Source organism: Peromyscus leucopus, chromosome 3 (genome assembly GCF_004664715.2).
Source record: "Peromyscus leucopus breed LL Stock chromosome 3, UCI_PerLeu_2.1, whole genome shotgun sequence".
In the NCBI taxonomy this organism is placed as follows: Eukaryota; Metazoa; Chordata; class Mammalia; order Rodentia; family Cricetidae; genus Peromyscus; species Peromyscus leucopus.
In genome coordinates, this window is record NC_051065.1 from 55779681 (window position 1) to 55797749 (window position 18069).

The 18069-nt window shown below is 44.7% G+C and overlaps 1 protein-coding gene across 1 annotated transcript in view; it reads left to right on the plus strand.

Annotated features, from left to right (window-relative positions):
* Positions 1-18069, plus strand: part of Plxna4 (plexin A4) — a 466318-nt gene that overhangs the window by 277789 nt on the left and 170460 nt on the right. The window contains exon 4 of the mRNA XM_028866158.2: positions 9653-9784. Coding sequence (XP_028721991.1) covers positions 9653-9784 — 132 coding nt within the window. The remainder of the gene's footprint in view (positions 1-9652; positions 9785-18069) is intronic.

Consider the following 18069-nt stretch of genomic DNA (forward strand, 5'->3'; position numbering starts at 1 on the left):
TTGCCGGCAGTGTTTAGTAACGCCGTCGTGGTGTGGGATTCATGCACACACAGCGCCTGTCTAATTAATTGCTGTTTACAGTCTTGCTGTTCCTTTTGCGTTCTCTTCCTCCTGGCTGGAATCAAGAAATCAAAACAAAGAGGCTTCATTGTGCTATTCTGGAGCAACTTAAACAGGCTAAACATGGATGCGGGGTCCAGGCCCACTTTCTAAGTCTCAAAACGGAGAGGCACACCCCAGAGTAGTAGATAGAGCTCACTCAGATAGGGAAATAGGGCACAGTTGCCTACCAGGGCCTGTGTAGGGCAGCTCCAGAACCATCCTGCCCCTGGATCTTTCAGATAGAGCATCCTTTTTCATCACTGTAAAGTAGAGAAGCCCTACAGCATGGAGGTGAATAGAGATGCGACGGGTATTTTTGTCCATTCATTTATTCATTCACTCACTCACTCAGCAAACATCTGAGCAGCTACTCTGTGCGTGGTCCAAGGGTTTGAGAGATATACCTTGAGACAGGTTTCTGCATCCCAGCGAGGGGCACACAATAGCTATAATACTGAGTGCATTGTAGAGTAAGTTGGAGGGTAACAGGTGCTATGGGGGAAGAAAGAAGAGGGCCAGAGAAAGCAGATGGGGACTGGCAGCAAGACACCAGGGGTGGTTTGAAAAGCAAAAGCCTTGGAGAATTCAAGGTGCCACTGAGTGAGGGTTTCTCAACAGATGTTTTGGTTTGTAGTTTGATGCATACTGTCAGGAGTGGATACACAAGGGATGAGGGAAGCCTGCTAGGAAGCAGGTATACTTCTTTTTTTTTTTTTTAAAAAAAAAAAAAAGATTTATTTATTTATTATGTATAAAGGAGAGGGCGCCAGATCTCATTACAGATGGTTGTGAGCCACCATGTGGGTGCTGGGAATTGAACTCTGGATCTCTGGAAGAGCAGCCGGTGCTCTTAACCACAGAGCCATCTCTCCAGCCCCCACAGGTATACTTCTAAATGCCCAGAATCGGATGAGAACGTGAGGCCTCAGTCCACCACCATACAAAGTTGACATCTCCTCCCCAGGGATAGAGAAGGAGTGGGGGGATTGCCTTCCCAAAGTGCCTAACACCACAGCTAGCCAAAGTACTCAGGCCTCATCCCAGATCTGCCTCTGTCTTTGTGCTAACGTATTGCATCCTTCCTGATTCCTTCTGCTCCTTACCAGAGTTGAAAACCCTGCCCTGCATCACTTTCCATAGAGTTAGACCAGGGAAGTTCCAAAGGCTGTGTTTGAGCTGAGACTTGCTTCTTCTTCAGAGACAAAGTCTATGTATATATGTAGGTGTGTTCATGTATGTGTGCGTATGGAAGTGTAGAGGTGTGTGTGTGTATGTGTGGTATATGTGTGTGTGTGTGTGTGTGTGTGTGTGTGATGATGATGATGATGATGATTCTAACTATAGCATCTCAGACTAGAGTTGGCTTATCTCAAGCATGCATTTAATGAATGAGTACCTATTATGTTTCTGGCTCTGGCATTCTGTAGCATAGTTTTTTTTTTTTTTTTTCCTTCATCTGCTTCTGTAGCCTGTGTGGCAGGATGCTGAGACAGAGACCAGGGCTACATCAACTAGAGCCAGTGGTGATCAACCAAATAAAATACTCACCTAGGCTCCAATGTCACTCCTGGTGTGTCTTTCTGAAAGAATCAGAGTCCTGTAGTGCTCCCAAGTACTCATCCCTTACCAAGGGCCCTCATCACTATTGCCTCAAGGATAAGGCCAAGGAGCTAAGACAACCAAAATCATGCACAGACTTCTGAGAGGAAAAGCCAAAGCGTAGGTCCTTCCCCTTCCTCTTTAGGTACTTTGCCTATCCCTGCCTGCCCCAGCAAAGCCAAATTTACAAACTAACTGCTGTGCATTTTGCTGTGTAGAGCCTTCTTCAGATTCTGGGCACTTGGGAGGCCAGACCATAGCTCTAGCCTGACTTGAAAATGGGGTATGCCATTTTCGCTACAGCATCCTGGGAAGTATAGCCTGACCAGACCTCCAGTCTGTGCTCACAGCTAGCTTGCTCTGTGCCTCTGTATTTGAGACTGAGGCTCCACATAGAGACTGCCGAGTGGGATGGGGCATACCTCTAATTTCAGCCTGCGCCCCTCCCCTTCATCACCAGTTCTGCCTCCATTTCCCGCCTTCCAGAAAAATGACCCTGATTCTTACCTTTTTGTACTTGGACACAGCCTAGCAGCCTGGCAGGTATAGCTGTTCATGGGGAAGCTAGAAGAGACTATGTAGGGAGGGAGGAAGTGGGGGGAATGCAGGGGTGGCCCAAGTCTTCAGAGATGAATGGCACTGTTTGCTCATTAGGGAGATTATTTCAAGCAAGACGGCAGCCAGAACGCTCTAGTGCAAGCATCTGCCTGCTACTGGGAGACGATATTTATTGTTCAATCCTTCAATGGATGTAAATAAACAGCCCGGCCCAGATAATGTTCCAATAAACAAACAAGCAGCTGCCAGGAGCTCCCTGGATGGCTGACCTTTGTGGAGGCCACCCTGCTGATGTTTCAATAGCAGTCTGCCTGGCAGCTCAGAGACTCACTGTGCCAGGGATGGAGATAGGTGCCTTGCCGACTGGTGGATAGGCAGGGGGCCAGAGGCGGAAGGACGGAGGCTGGCTGCCTAGAAAGATCCAGGGCTGGAGTCTGACTGGCTGGAGAAGATGGTTAGGGTAGCCTGGGTACCCAGAGTAGCATGTGTATGTGAGTCCCTGCTAAGCCCCATGGAGGGCGTGGTACAGTGCATGCTCCATGCTGTAACAGAGGCTCCAGCATGGGCCACAAAAAGGTGATATTCAGTCATTAGGTCCTAGTGTGGCCTCTCCAGTTGTCAGGACTGAAGTGCATCTGTGTACTTGGTCGTTAGCCCATTACCATCTAATTGTCTGGCTGCCACCTTCTCCCCAGCAGATGTAGCTGATATAGCTGGAAGCCTCCAGAAACCTGCTCCCACAGCAACTGTTTGACTGGTTGGTCCCATGCCACAAGCAGATGTTATATATATTTAGACAATCATCCAGGGTATTGGGAGTCCTGCTGTGCAGGAGGCATGCCCAGTGTGTGGGGAGAAGAGGCAGGAATATGTACAATAGAGCCTAGCAAGTGCCTGACTGGATTAGAACCAGTGCCATGCTTCTGAGCATCTTGACTTCCTTGCATGAAGGAGGCCACACCAAGGGTTGATGCTTACAGCCCCTGAGCATCAAAAACACGAGGACTATGAAACACACTGTGATGTGATACAGATAGAAGTTCCCTGGGAGATTCCAGTACATTGTGGTTGGGCAAGATCCCCAAGAGGATAGTCACCGAGCTGAATTCTTAGTAAGTATAGAATAAGAGAGTAGAGAAGAGAATAGCCTAGAATGACGTCATCCAATATGGTAGCCATTACCCACATAGTGAGCACCCAAAATGTAAGTGTCCCAAATAAGATGTATAAGATATGAAAAATTTCAATCAGATTTCAATGATTTAGGATCAGAAGAAGTATGAAAAATATCTCATTGATAATTTTTCACTTAAATATATGTTAATGTAAGCATATTTGGCACAAACTGAGTTAGATAAAATAGTATAATCATTAAGTTTATTAACTTTTTAAAAATATGTGACCACTACTAGAAATTTTTATTGTCATAAATGGCCTACATCAGTAGTTTACATATTTCTATTATTTAATGTTGGTCCAGGACATTCCAGGACTCAGATGGGTCCTGGAAGAGCACCTTTCTCTGCCACAGGAAACATTTAGATCTGCCCCATTCATTCCATCCTCATGACAATGTTGAAGAAAAATGCCCACATGGATCCCCCTCTGATACCCTTTTCAGATAGTTAGTTTTACCTTCCTGCCAGGCTCTTGTAATTTTATGAAGCCACTATCAATTTTGCTCCTTTGGTTCAGTCTTTTTAATGACCTAAGAGATTTAGTAACCCACCTGCTATGTGATTTTAGCCAAAATCTCATAGTCAGATGTGCTGTGTTGAAAGCCCTTTGCCATGTGACCTGTGAGCTACCCACTACTTACTTGGGGCTGTGCTTCCCTTCCCTGGTTATACCCCCAACAACTGTTCAGACTCACCAGAAAGAACCAGTAGCAGCTTTTGAACACCTCTGTGCTCACGAACTTCATTGGTATAAAAACTGAACCATTCAGGAGCCAGCCTCCTGGAAGGTCAAGTTGGGATCACTTTTCCTCTGCAGATGCTAGCTCAGTCTAGAAAGTCATTCTGCAAATGTAGGACATAGAATGAATGAGCACATCACTCACTACAAGAGGGAACTCACAGAGTGGGGTATCATTTCCTCTTTGGTGTTTGCCTCAGAGATTAACATCCTTCAACATGCAACTTTGCATTTATGACCCTCACACAATTGGTCTCCCTACATGGTATACCTCTAAACACAACAGACTTCTTTGTTGATCCTTTCCATCATCTGTATTGTATAAAGTAACAAACCTTGTTTGTTTATGCTGGTACTTCAAAAGTTTTTGGGTGGCCTTTATACTAGTACTGATGCACAGCCACTGGCCGACAGTCTCCTGTCTCACCACTCACTTCCTTGTCATGGTTTGAGCTGTTGTTCCTGAGCTGCTCATGAGCTCCAAACATTTGAAATGTGTTTCTGCCTTCTAAAGAGTGGACTGAATGAGATAGCCCATGCTTGTGTTCAGGTAGACATGGTCAGGAAGATGGCCCTGTGATATCCCAGTGAAATGCTGCCTAACATTTTGTTGAGTGCCCTGGGGTACTGAAAGTAGAAAATGTCATACTGGGCCCCCCTTTCTTGATTATGATGCCTCTTACCTTGATCATGTCTAGCAACTTAGAGTCTATTGTTGAATTGGTAGAGTGTGGTTTTCATTTGCTCAATAATGAATTATAGAATACCAAGCACATCCTACAGTCTATGAGAAATGCAACAGAGGTGACTTCTGCCTTGAGTGTCACACCTGCAGGGCTGTCTCCCCCATAATAGCTCCTCCCTCACTGTCAGCCCACAGAAAACAGCCTCTTTCTAGAGTTCTGTCCCCATTGTTGAATTTTCTGTTAGTCCCCAAAGTTTCGAATCATCCTTGAAGTTTCCAGCTCCCTTCTCCAGACCATATATATATATGACTAGTGGCAGGACTAGCGTGTAGGGAGTTCTTGGTTCTATTTCTCCATGCAGAAATATGTCTTTTCCTGTCTCTAATTCTGTTCTATTTCTTTGGTCAAACTGCCTGAGATCCCATGGAGACTCATTATTTTAAAATACTTTTTCATGTGGAGCCTTGTCAAAGGCTTTTGGAAAAACTAAGTAGCTAAGAGGCAAATACTGATCCAGAAGTTGGGAGAGGCCTGGGTTCTAGTCTAGCCTGACATTGTTTTCCACTGAACTTTGGGCAAGCTTCAAATCAATCCCCATTTCAGTTGCTTCATCAATAAAATGAGAATGATTATGCTGACATCATAAAAATTTTACAACCATCAGATGAGAAAGTGTTATTTAAGAACACTTTGCAAGGTCTAAAACAAAAATATAAGGGCTCATTATTTTGAAATTTCTTTATTCATATGCAAGTTCCTCCCCAAAAGAGCTGCGGTAGATAAAGACATGATTCTTTTACCACTGCCAGGGTAAAGTTTGCACAATGCAGACCCCTAGACAGAATGCAAATTGATTGATATTGGCAATAGGACTGAATTAAGGGTTAGGGTTTGAGGTCCAGTGTAAGGGTTCAGTATAATGCGTAAACTTATAGAAGCCTGGACAATGAAGTTCATCAGGTCTGGGTGTGACTCCATGTCCACGTTCCCTAGATATGTAACCTTGGACATGTTATTTATCCTTTCGTGTATCATCTGCAGACATGGACAGTAGTAATGTTGGTGACAGATTTACGAGATGTAAATGTCAGACATTGTCTATTCCATGAAAAGTAATTTCTATTTGTCTGGGTAGAGTATAGAGAATTGAAAGCTAGTCCATTCTGCCTAAATTTTAGGACTATTCACCAAATAACCCATTTTACAATAAACTTTTGCTCATGTCTTGTGTTCAGTTCTCTCAGGAAATGGATACATGAGTTCTCTTCTTTGTGTAGTATATAAAACTGTAATCTGGATTGCAGTAGGGGAGAGGAGAAGGAGGAGAGAGACCTTCCCAGTTATTCTCCTACTCTGGCAGAATATGGAGGGTAGGGAACATAAAAGGCCAGGCCTGTGAAAGTTTGTCTCATTGGTGTCTATAGGATCCTTGCTTATTTCACATGATGTCTATTACATCTAGCATATCACCCTATCCTAAGGAGCAGGGAAGTTAGAGGTAGGTGATAAGGAACACTCCTGAGGCACTGAATCTAACTTCTAATGGGGATCAGACCAAGGGTATGGGATGGTCCCTACGGGAGCCTGTGTCTGTCAGGGGCCCAAAAGAGGTGCTCAGCCAGGGTGCTCAGCATCACTCTCTGTTCCCACTCCAGGGCTCTTCCCCAGCTGAGGATGAAGCCTGGTTAGGCCACTGGCCACAACCGTCACTTCACTGCCAGACTGGTTTTGCATAGATTTCTGTTTCATTGAGAAAGTGCCTGGCCAATGTGCACACTGATGTCTCAGCAGTGGATGCAGAAATGGCGGGGGCCGGGGGAGGAGAGAGAGTGTGCCTCTCGGACATTCTACCTCAGAGCTGAGCATCTCTCTTTAGGCTGTTTTTCCTGTTGTTTTTCTGGTGAGCATAATGGAAATCAGCAGATCAGAGGAGTCTCAATCTCATTTATTTGTTCATTTGAAAATAAATACTGGTCAAGCAATCAAACACAAAACCACAAAATCAACTAGTATCTGAGTTCAGTGAACGTAGTAGAAACAAAGCATCTGGTGACCCAACGCATCAGCTGCCACCAGTTGTGGTGTCCCCATCTATCATTTAGTTCCTCTGAATAACTCTTTTGTTTTCCTTGATCTCATAAGAGGGTTAAAATTATAAGGTAAAAAATTAAAATGACTGCATAATGGTAGCACTTGGAATGCAATGTGTTGTTTAGTTTTGTTACTGGAATCACTAAAATTTCCCTAGAGATGCCTTGCAGAGCATCGCACTAGCAGCATATCATCAAGTCCTCGGATCCACTAACTAACACTTAGCCACATCCTCAGTAGTCCTTGTCCCAACTTATATAGATGGTGCTATTCTCATGAGGCAGGAGGCCTGCTGGATCAGTGTGCTTACATTTCAGTTGACTCTAGAAACATGGGCCAGAGTCCAGATGAGCACTGTGTTGGGTTGGGAAGCCAAAGTCTTTTCTAGGTCTGTTCTCAGTGGTGGGGTGTGTGTAGAGGGGGACATCTCTTCTGGTGGTTTCCACATTGTCTAAACATTTCTAGGAAGGACTTGGAGATGGCCCAGGGATCATGCAATCATCTAAGTATTCTTAAAAGATTGAGGATGGCTCATGCCTGAGGCACACTTTCCTTCCCTGAGACCATGAACAGAACCTCACAATAAGCTGTTACAGGATCCAACATGTACTTTTAAAACCTGAAGTATAAGCTACTAGTTTCTATGGACCAAAGGAGATCAGAGATGTAGAGCTTCTGGGATTGTCTCTCCAAGTCTCTCCTAAAGCAGAACAGTGATATCTGGGTAGAAGTTTCAGTGACTAGACCCACATCCATATATCAAAAATACTTCTGCTAGAGCTGCCAGCTAAAGTTGTGCTGGGATGAAGAAAAATGGGCCTTGGCGGTTCACGTTACTGGAGTTGTATCCATGCCAGTGGATGTCCACACACTCCAGAAAAGAATTTGACATTGCTGCTGCCACTGTTGCTGTTATAGCAATGGCGGCCACTGCTGCTACTGTTTCTGGGATTACCATTTCATAATTGCTTACTACAGCTAGCACAGTGGAGACCCTGGCAACAAAAGTAGCTACCACAGTTAGTTAATCTTCCATTCTATTGGGCATGATAAATTTAATTCAGTAGTTATATACATCTCAATTGGCTTTGAAAATTACAAATTTATAAACTCAAGTTCCAGTTGCTTTTGGGATACTATCTTAGAAGGACTCCAATGTACAGTATGTCTCATTAAGGAAGGGAATGGCTCAGTTGCCTTTAGCCTACTGGCTATGGGTGAGATAGGACCTCTGTTGATCTTTTCTGTGTCGAACACACAGATTGCAAGTCCAGTGCCACTTTGAGATCTTTGGCAGCAGTTAACTCTGCAGCTCACACACGATTGAGCCTGTATGATAATGAGTATTCAGAGATGGGTAATGCCTGGGGGGCACTTACCAACCTAAGACAGAGCACCTGTGTGGCCTGGGCAGGCGTCTCCATGACAGGTAAGGTGACCTGCTGATGTCCCACGCAACCCAAGTCAGAAGCTCATTTTTTTAATAAAAGGGGGACCTGTAGGTCCCTGGCCCCATTTTGGGTAACTGTTGCCTTGCTTGTGGACCTTGACCTTGATATCCTTCTTATGCTAATTCCCTGCCAAGTTCCACCCTCCTGAATACTTAAGGGAAGTTCCTTGTCTGTGTATCCTGAATAATGGGTATTAATAGCTTAGATGCAAGATTGTAAAACATCAGTAGCGAACTTCTGCCCTCTGGGGTTCTCCCATTGTGCTGTAAGCCTGTATTTAAGACCTCCTCCCTCCTTCAATAAATGACATTCGGCATTTAAATATATATATATAATTTAATTGAATGAATACTGTGAATATAATCTATGAATACCACAAATGTGATTAATATCATGAGTATAATTAATGAATATCATGAGTGTAATTTAAAAAATAAAATTTAAAAAATAAAACAAAAAAATACTTCTGCTAACAAATGTTAGCCTTTCTTTGTGTTCTCTTATGTGGGATAGTCCCCTGAACTGAAGCTACCTCAATACCCAACCCAGACCCTTCATTTGGATACCAGCCTTGTATTCTTCTCTAAAGACTAGCCTTGCCTCAGTGAACTGATCCTAGGGAATAGAAAACCAGAGACAAAACCAGATTCTTTTTAAAGCTCAGGATGGTCTGATCCCTCCTTCTTTCATGAGCTTCCATTAGTAGGCCACAGTGGACTTATATCACTTATGTCTTTGGTTTTGGACTCTAAGTTCTGCAAAGACAGAGCTCCCTGCCTCTCCCTTGACTGTTGGGAGTGTCTCTAGGCTGAAGTTGGGCTGTAAAAAATACAAAATCTAAAGCCATTGCAGTGGTTTGAATGAGATGTCCCCCCACAGTCTTGGGCATTTAAAAACTTGCTCTTCATTTGGTGGTGTTATTTGGAGGATACTTAGGAAGTTTGCCTCTGTTGGAGGAAGTACACCATAGGAAGTGGGCTTTGAGAGTAAAAGACTTCACCTACTGCTGGTTTGTCCTCCCTGCTTCACGCTTGTGGACAAGATGTGAGCCCTCAGCTTCCTACTCCTGCCGCCATATCTGCCCCTTACTGTCTTGCTTCCCTGTCATCCCAGACTCCTCTCTCTCTGGAACCATAAACCCAGATCAACGGATCCTTGTATAAGCTGCCTTGGTCATGGTGTTTTATCATAGCAGTAGGAAAATAACTAATACATTCACCTCACCTTTCCTCTTCCTTTTCTCTGCAGATCCGGGTAGATGGGCCCAAGGGCAATGCCCTCCAGTATGAGACTGTGCAGGTGGTGGACCCAGGCCCAGTTCTCAGGGACATGGCCTTTTCCAAGGACCACGAGCAACTCTACATCATGTCAGAAAGGCAGGTAAGGCTGTTGAGCTCTGCTCGACACTTGTCTTGCAACTAAATGCTAGCCTGTGGCTCTGCAGAAACCTACGGGAGGCCAGCTGCAGAGAGGTGATTTGATTTATTTGGCTCAGTGTGTTGCCTTTTAGTTATGCTGCCTGGGGACTAGGGCTGGGTCTGTTGTAACAGGAATGGAACATTTGAAATATGAAAATATCCAGGGTCTAGGACAAATCCACTAGCTTCAAAACCATGTGGCAGATAGGCTCAAAACCAACATTTACTACCTTGAAGTGTAGAATCCCAAGTTCGTGGTCAGATTTCCCTACAGAAAGGATAAACACCTATCAAAGTCACCTTCCTGGTCCCAAGAGGTTTGTGTGATTGCAGAGATTTATTGCTGTAAGAAACCTAGGTAAGTGAGCATCATAGAAGAGCCCGATGGATGAAGGTTTGGAAAACAGTCAGTGCAGTGAAATGAGATGATACATGGTATGCTCTGAGCATTCCCATGTACCTCCAACTTTGTGGAACATGTAGAAGATTCCATGAAAGCCAGTCTGTGAACAGATAGGGCACAGGGATGATGTTGGCTGAAACTAAGTAGGACTTAGCAATGTTAGATTTGGTTGCAGAGCTTAGCCAAGTACTAAGTAAGTTGTTCAGGGGTCCTCAGTGCAGACCAGAGACAATTTCATATAATTAAAGGTGTTCCCTATAGTCCTTTAACTTACTGCCCAGAGTTTTATATGCCACAATATATCCCCGAACCCCAAGTGTAGATAGGCATTGCTGCACTTCTGCCCCATTATTTGCAGGGGGTCATATTGGAAGCTGTCCATCTAGCTTATGAATATGGATGCCTTAGCACTGGGTGACAGAGGCCGTGGCCATGAGGGACAGCTCTCTCTCTTATTCATCTTCATTAGTGTGCCCGGACTCTCTGGAGGACCTTGCTGACAGAGTCTAGATTGTTCTGCCTGTCCCAACTCCACAGAGTGAGGGAGATGAATTCCACATTATGCCACCCACAGTACTTGTGCTTTATGTCCTAGAAGCCCACAGTAGCCCCACCCTCTTTAGGAGCTTGATGACGTCTTCTCTCAATGTGCATCTCTCAATCTGCCAGCTTCAGCAACATAGAGATTCATTGTGGTGTCCTTTGGAAGCCACCATGGTTCGGGGATGGTGAAGTATTTTACTGTGGGGTTGGATACCACTGGGATGGAATGAGCAGCTGGTAGTGACTCTATCCCCATCTGTATTGTTTTTCTTTTCTTAGTGTGATTCCCCCCTCCTCACTCTTGGCCTAATGCTATGACCATAGGAGATGAGGGCGGGGGATAGCATTCTTTGATGGAATTGACTTCTTTAAGGAGGGCCCAAGACCTGGTATGACATTGAACATTTTTGTTTGTTTGTTCGTTTGTTTTTTGAGACAGCGTTTCTCTGTGTAGCTTTGCACCTTTCCTGGAACTCACTCAGGGTAACCCAGGCAGGCCTCGGACTCACAGAGACCTACCTGCCTCTGCCTCCTGAGTGCTGGGATTAAAGGCGTGCACCACCACTGCCCAGTGACATTGAACATTTCTATATGCCTTGCCTGATCTGAAATCCAGAATTCCTAAACCCGGGACTTAAAACATGGAAGAACTTTGAAAGATGTGAAAGCTAAACTACTAGTGTAAAACGATCCGTCCTCTCTGGTAACACTGAGTGTGAGCATCCCCCTGCCTTTGAAGGACCCCATTGAAGACTTACTTGTCTCTTTGTTCTCATCCAGCTCCGTCTCCTCTAGTGTGCTCCCTACCCACTCAGGCATGGTGATGAGACAAGCTGGGAACTTGATTATGGCGTATTGGACAGGAAAGAAAGGCAGGGGTGAGAAGGTCAGATGTTCAACCATTTTGGAGTTGTTCTTCACAGAGACCCAAAATCAAAACCAGAGTTCCTACTGCGTGGGTCAGCACCAGTGTCCAGTGGGTTGGCAGACTCAGTGTGTAGCACGGTGGTTAAGGGCACAGGCCCCACAACATCTGAGTGTCTTAGTTGTTTAACATTGCTGTGAGCAAATGTCTGACAGGAGCAGCTTAAAGGCGATTTTATGAACTTGGAGTCCATCATGGCAGAGAAGACGGGAGAGGGTCAGTTCATGGCGACTGGAGCTTACAGTGGCTTGCTCAGATTGGGGTAGCAAACAAAAAGCGCAGAACTCAGCCTAGATGTGGAATCAGGCTGTAACCCTTGAGGATCTGCTTCCAGTCATCTTTGTCCACTAGGTTGGCCCCATGTCCCAAAGAGCACATAACTTCTCAAACCAGTGCCACCATTTGAGGACCAAGTGTTCAAACACATGAGCCTGTGGAAACATTTCACACTCAAACTGTAACACTGAACATCAGCGCTGACTCTTCTATTTGCTAAACATAGTGTCATGTAAGTTCTGGAGCTCATAAAGGATCAGTGTCCTCTATTGTCACCTAGCAGCCAGTGCTCCAACCGTAAGTGAATATAATAAGCTTAGCCATGAGGTCAATCTCTGGATTTCAAGCTAGACATGTTCTGTTTTGTTTTGCTTTTCCAGACAAGGGTTTCTCTGTGTAGCTTTGGAGCCTGTCCTAGAACCCACTCTGTAGACCAGGTTGGCCTTGAACTCACAGAGATCCTCCTGCCTCTGCCTCCCAAGTGCTGGGATTAAAGGTGTGTGCCAGCACCGCCCAGCTTGTCAGACCTGTTCTTAACTGACTGGGTGATGGTAGACACACCGTTTGAGTTCTTTGTTCTGATTTACTTGCTCTGATACTGTGATAAAACACTGACTCAAAACAACTTAGAGGAGGAGAGGATTCATTTCCACCATTGTTGGGATGGTGGAGTCCATTGCTGATGGAAGCCAAGGCAGGAACTCAAGGCATGAAGTGAGGTAGAAACCACGGAGCTATGCTGCTCACTTGTTTGCTTTCTATGCTTTACTCAGCTTGCTTTCTTAGATATCTCAGGACCACCTTAGGGGTGGCACTGCCCACAGTGGGCTAGAGCCTCATACATTAATCATTAACCAAAAAGTTCCTCATGAAAATGACCATGGGCCAATCTAATGGAGACAGTTCCTCAATTGGGTTCTCTCTTCTCAGGTGACTCTAGTGTGTGTCAAGTTGACAAATCACTGGCACATTCCCTGTCTTGGCTTTATCATCTGTAACTAAGGGTAACAGTGAGGAACTGTTTCATTTGATAGCTTGAATAACCCATGAGTAACGTGCTAGTCTTCAGATTTACTATTTTTTTCTTCATGTGAGTAAAGATCTAAATATTCCTGAAGGAAGTGAGTTAATAACATGAAATACCAAGGAGTTAGTCCTGGGATTCATGATCTTTTTCTAGAAAATCTCAACTACTATGTAATTAAGGGTTCATGGACCATATGGGTTCTGTTGCATCATCCAACTCTGCTGTCTTGACATAAATCTGTCATTGAGAGCATACAAACAAACAGGTATGGCTGTGCACAGTGCCACTTCATTCATAAAATGAGTAGCAGGCAATAGTTTTACAAAACATGAGTTAGTTCTTAAGAAGAAATGTATTGAAAGATTCCCCCAGCATTGATACCTTGGTAGAGCTATTGTGTAAAGAGGCTCAGAGAAATTTAGGAAGCAAAGCCTTCATCTATGACCTTCAAGGCTTAGAAAAACCAGGCTGTCTTTGGACTACTGCTTCTAAGGTCCCTCAACATTTTGGATTTCATGTTACCTCTGTGGTTGCTGCTTCTTGATTTCTACCTGGACCTTCCTCCTCTTTTCTTTATCCTCTTAGTGTTATACTATTATTTAATGATGCTATTCAGTCTCATGGCTTCACATCTTCTCTGGTACTCTCCACCCAGTCCTTCTAACATAGCTAATTGCCTTTTGGGCATCTTCATGTATGTGCATTTCATACACTTTCAACTTAACATGCCTAAGGCCACATTCTTCATCTTCCTCCCTAGCATCCCTCATCTGTAGTAATCCCTGTCTTAGTTAATAACAACCAAGTCATCCAAACTAAAAACCTTATAGCCATCTTTGGCTTCTTTTTTAACCCATGACTCTACATCCAACATATCAGAAAATCTATTGATTCTATAAAATATTTCCAAAATGTGACCATTTCCCCTATCATTACTATCACCCTGGATCAAGCCTGGTATTTTCAATAGACCCCTGTCTGTTTTCTCTGTCACCACCAGTATTTTCCCAGACTTTTCTCAAGGTACATAATCCTATCTCATTAAGTTTAAGTTAGAACATGCCATCATGTTCTAGATCAGCATATCCTTCAGCACTGATGAGAACCAGAAGGCCTGTGTATTCCTTTTATTCATTCGTCTGGGGATTGGTTTTTTGAAGCAGGTGGCTGTGTATCCCATCTGGGGCTTGCTATGTAGCTAAGGATGACCCTGAATGTCTAATCCCCCTGACGCTGGGATTGTAGTAGGCATGCTACTGCTCTAGTTCCATTCCTGTTGCTGTGATAAAGTGCTCAGACGAAAGTCACTTAGGGAAAAGGGGATTTATTTGATTTACAATTTCAGGTGCTAGTCCATTATATGGGGAGGTCACAGTGGCAGGGGCTTTAAGTTGCTGGTCATATTACATATGCAGTCAAGACCAGAGATAGATAAATAAACACATGCTTGCTTAATTGCTTGCCCAAATCTTAATTTCTACATACTTATATAGCTTAGGACCTTCAGAGTAAGGAATAGTTCTGCCTACAGTGGGCTGGGTCTACCCACATCAATTAAGGCAGTCAAGATAATCCCCTACAGGCATGCCCATAGGACAACACAATGAAGACACCCTCAATGAAGAATACCCTCAATGAGAATCTTTTCCCAGGCTATCGTAGATTTTGTTAAGTTGGCAATTAAAGCTAACCATCACAGCACCATGCCCTATGTATGTTCCATGTTCCAGAAATAACTGACCTCGTCAACCCCTATCTCACTCTGCTCTCTACACCAACTCTGCAAAATCAGGGCAGTGCAAGTGTTCCAGACAAAGATACGCCCCCACGTGACAGTCCTCTGCTATGTCAGGCATTCTCTTGCCTTGAGATCTTTGCTCTGATGATTCTCATGCCTAAAGTTGTCTCCAGATAGCTTCAAGGCTGACTCTCTTCCAAGTCTTTGCTTCTAGGAGGTTCTCCTGAGCTCCCCAGAGAAACTCCAACCTGCTGTCCACCAGATCCAGCAACTATCAACTCCTACATCCCTCTGTTTCTATCCATGCCTGTGAAGTGTGTTATTGGCTTGCATGTCTTTCTCATTTAGAATGTAAGCACCACAAGAATAGGAATGTTTCTATATTTCATCTTTTTAGTTCATGTATGACTGTAGTGCTCATGCTCATACGTTCGCCAACCCCTGAGAAAGCCTGAGGAAGTTTCCCCTTGATGTATGGAAGTTCCTCATTTTGAATGTATGCAGCATGAGAATAGAAATGTTGGTGTGTTGATGTTTTATCTTTTTAGTTCATGTATGTATCATAGCCCCCTAGAACAGTATCTGACACATAAGAATGCAATACATATGTGTTCAGTGGGTGAGAGAATGAACAAGCTGAGCTCTAGAAGTCTATGGCCTTGAGTTTCTTGTTTTAAGTATGTTGTTCTGGCTTCTTCCCATCACTAAACACTAAAACCTGACTATAAAACACCTCAGGGTCTGCATTTCCCACCATCATGAGATGGTGGACTCACTCCTACACCCAGTGCAATGGCAATCTGAATTACAGCCCACTTCAGAGTGAAGGACCTGTGTCAGAGGGAGCTGGTGGTGGAGGGTGCCAGCTGTGCTCCACCACATCTGCTTAGAGACACCCTTCCACTCCTCATTTGGAGCTTTTGCGATTGCAGCAAGACAGCAACCTAAAGGAACTTTGGTTTTGGTGTTGTGTCTAATGCAAGAGCAAGAGGAGGCCTAGTGAGTGGTGGAGAGAGGAGAGAGTCTGGAGGCTGTGAGCAAGCTGGCTGAGTTCTCCTACCACCAATGCTTTCCTCCTCCTCTTGTCATAAAGCCCAAGGTCTAGACTTGGGCTCTTCAGGACTCCATGCTGTGATCCTGTCCAAGATCATGTTGGGACCCTACCCTCTGATTCCCTTGTTCCAGCCTACACTGTATCCCTAACCCTCTGCAGCGCCTTCCAGGTGTAGGACCTTTGCTGTCTCTGCATTCCCTGCTAGGCATCCATGGCTATTCCTTCCTGTGCTGCTGACCACCCATCTAAAGCTGAGCCCCTTCCCAATGCCAGCATCATGACTCCTCCCTGCCATTCTCGTTCCTTCCATTGCCTACTGGCCTGAATATTCCCTGTTGATTTTTTTTTCTTCTCTGTACCTTGGCATGGGAATCCCCAGAGGGTAGAGACCTTGTCTTTCTTGTGTCTGGAACCTGGAAGAATGCTTTGCTCAAAGTAAAAGCCCCAGAAACCCTCTTAGTTCCTGTGGGTTTGATGCCAGGGACAGATCCATGGGTCTAGCTGGCTCCTGGTAAGGCACAGCCCTTATCTGGAGGACTGGGGCACTGAAGAAAATTCAGATGAAATATTAAGCACTAACATGTTGGTAAGACCCAGGGAGTATTGGTTCTGTGAGTTGCCAGGATGTTACTGCTGGGCTTGAGGAATGTTCTACTTGGCCATGTAGTGAGAGACCAATGCAATAGGAGATGTTCTCTCTTCTAAATGGTGCCCACCCTTGCTTTTCCCAGGATCCTTTTGCGATGTTGACCTCTGATACTTCCATCCCATGTATGATATATTATATTCCACAGTAAGGGACGGAGATTTAGACAGCCAGGGAGAGATTCTATACCTATTTTGCCATTGTGGTATAAAATGAACCTATAGATATGGAAGATCCCAGAGAGTCTTCTTGTTGCTTTTGAAGCCCTCCTCTTATTCCAGGCAACCTCTCACCATGGGCCAGATCTCAGTGTGAGGAAGGATGGTGGGATGATGGTGGTGAGGAAATCTCATGACAACAGAGGTAGAAAATGAAGTGGGCAGTGACTATACCTGTGTATCATATGGACCTGTGCTATTTCCTGGCTCTGTAAGTCCAGCTGAGTTACTAGCTCCCTCAGTCCCTTAGTCATTTGGTACTCAACAATGATTTACTGAGCACCTACTGTGAGCCAGGTGTCCCTCTAGATCTTAGAGACACTGTGTGCATCAAGGTACCAAGGTCGTCTTCTTCAGGTAGCACACTTTCTGGAAAAAATGAAGGGATAAATGAATGGCTTATGTCAGATAACAGTGAGCACAGTGGGAAATGGAACTGATTTGGGAGTAAAGCGCTGTCTCAGAGAGTGGCAGAAATGTGTTCTTTGAAAGACAATCCCCAGGGAACTGTTCCTGGGGAAGGACCTTCTGAGCAAAAGGCAGCATAAAATGAGGTGGCAGGAAGTGACTGTCATGGGGAGAGCCATCAGGCAGGGAGGAGCACAGTGAACTCTAAGGTTCTGAGACACAGAAGGGTGGCAGTGGTGGGGAGGCCACTTCAGAGAGTGGCACACCTGGGTCACACAGGAACTCATTAGCCGTCTTTACAATGGGAATATAATAAATAGGATTTTCTGTACTTTCAGTGAGGGTTAAATGAGATACATCTAGAAAATGTTGGTCTTGACATCTGGTAGCCAGACAGTGGTGAGCGAAAGTGGGTGTCTTGGTTGATTATTTGCAAATTGTGCTGTCAGAAGCCAGGGCATTGTTTCTGCTCTCTCACTGTGTGGGCTTCTGTCTCTCACTCAGCCAGCAATGTTTTCCACGGAGCCTTCACCTTGGAGAGAATGAGTGCACACAACCAGGTTTCAATCTCATTTTGTCACTGTATACCTGACTCTTTCTGTATCATATATGGCTTCTCATATTTCCCTTTTATTCTGCACAATTCTAAGCACCTTTCTGGTGTGTGTGTGTGTGTGTGTGTGTGTGTGTGTGTGTGTGTGTGTGTAAGAGCATGGATGGACACACACCTTGTTACTGTCCCTGTCTGTCTGTCAGCCTCCTCCTTGCTGTGTGTATACATGTGCATGTGTGTGGTTTATGTCTACTGGACCTCCATAATGAAGGAATATCTACACATTAGGGAATTACTGTGTGATTTAAAAATAAAAACAAACTGCCAAGATGATGGGAGGGACTTTTGAGGAAATGTCAGCAAGGCAAATCAAAGAGGAGATGAGGTGACTGAGCCCGGCATCCTAGGGTCCTGGAATGACCCCAACAGGACTATAAGCTTCTTCCCCCAGTCAAC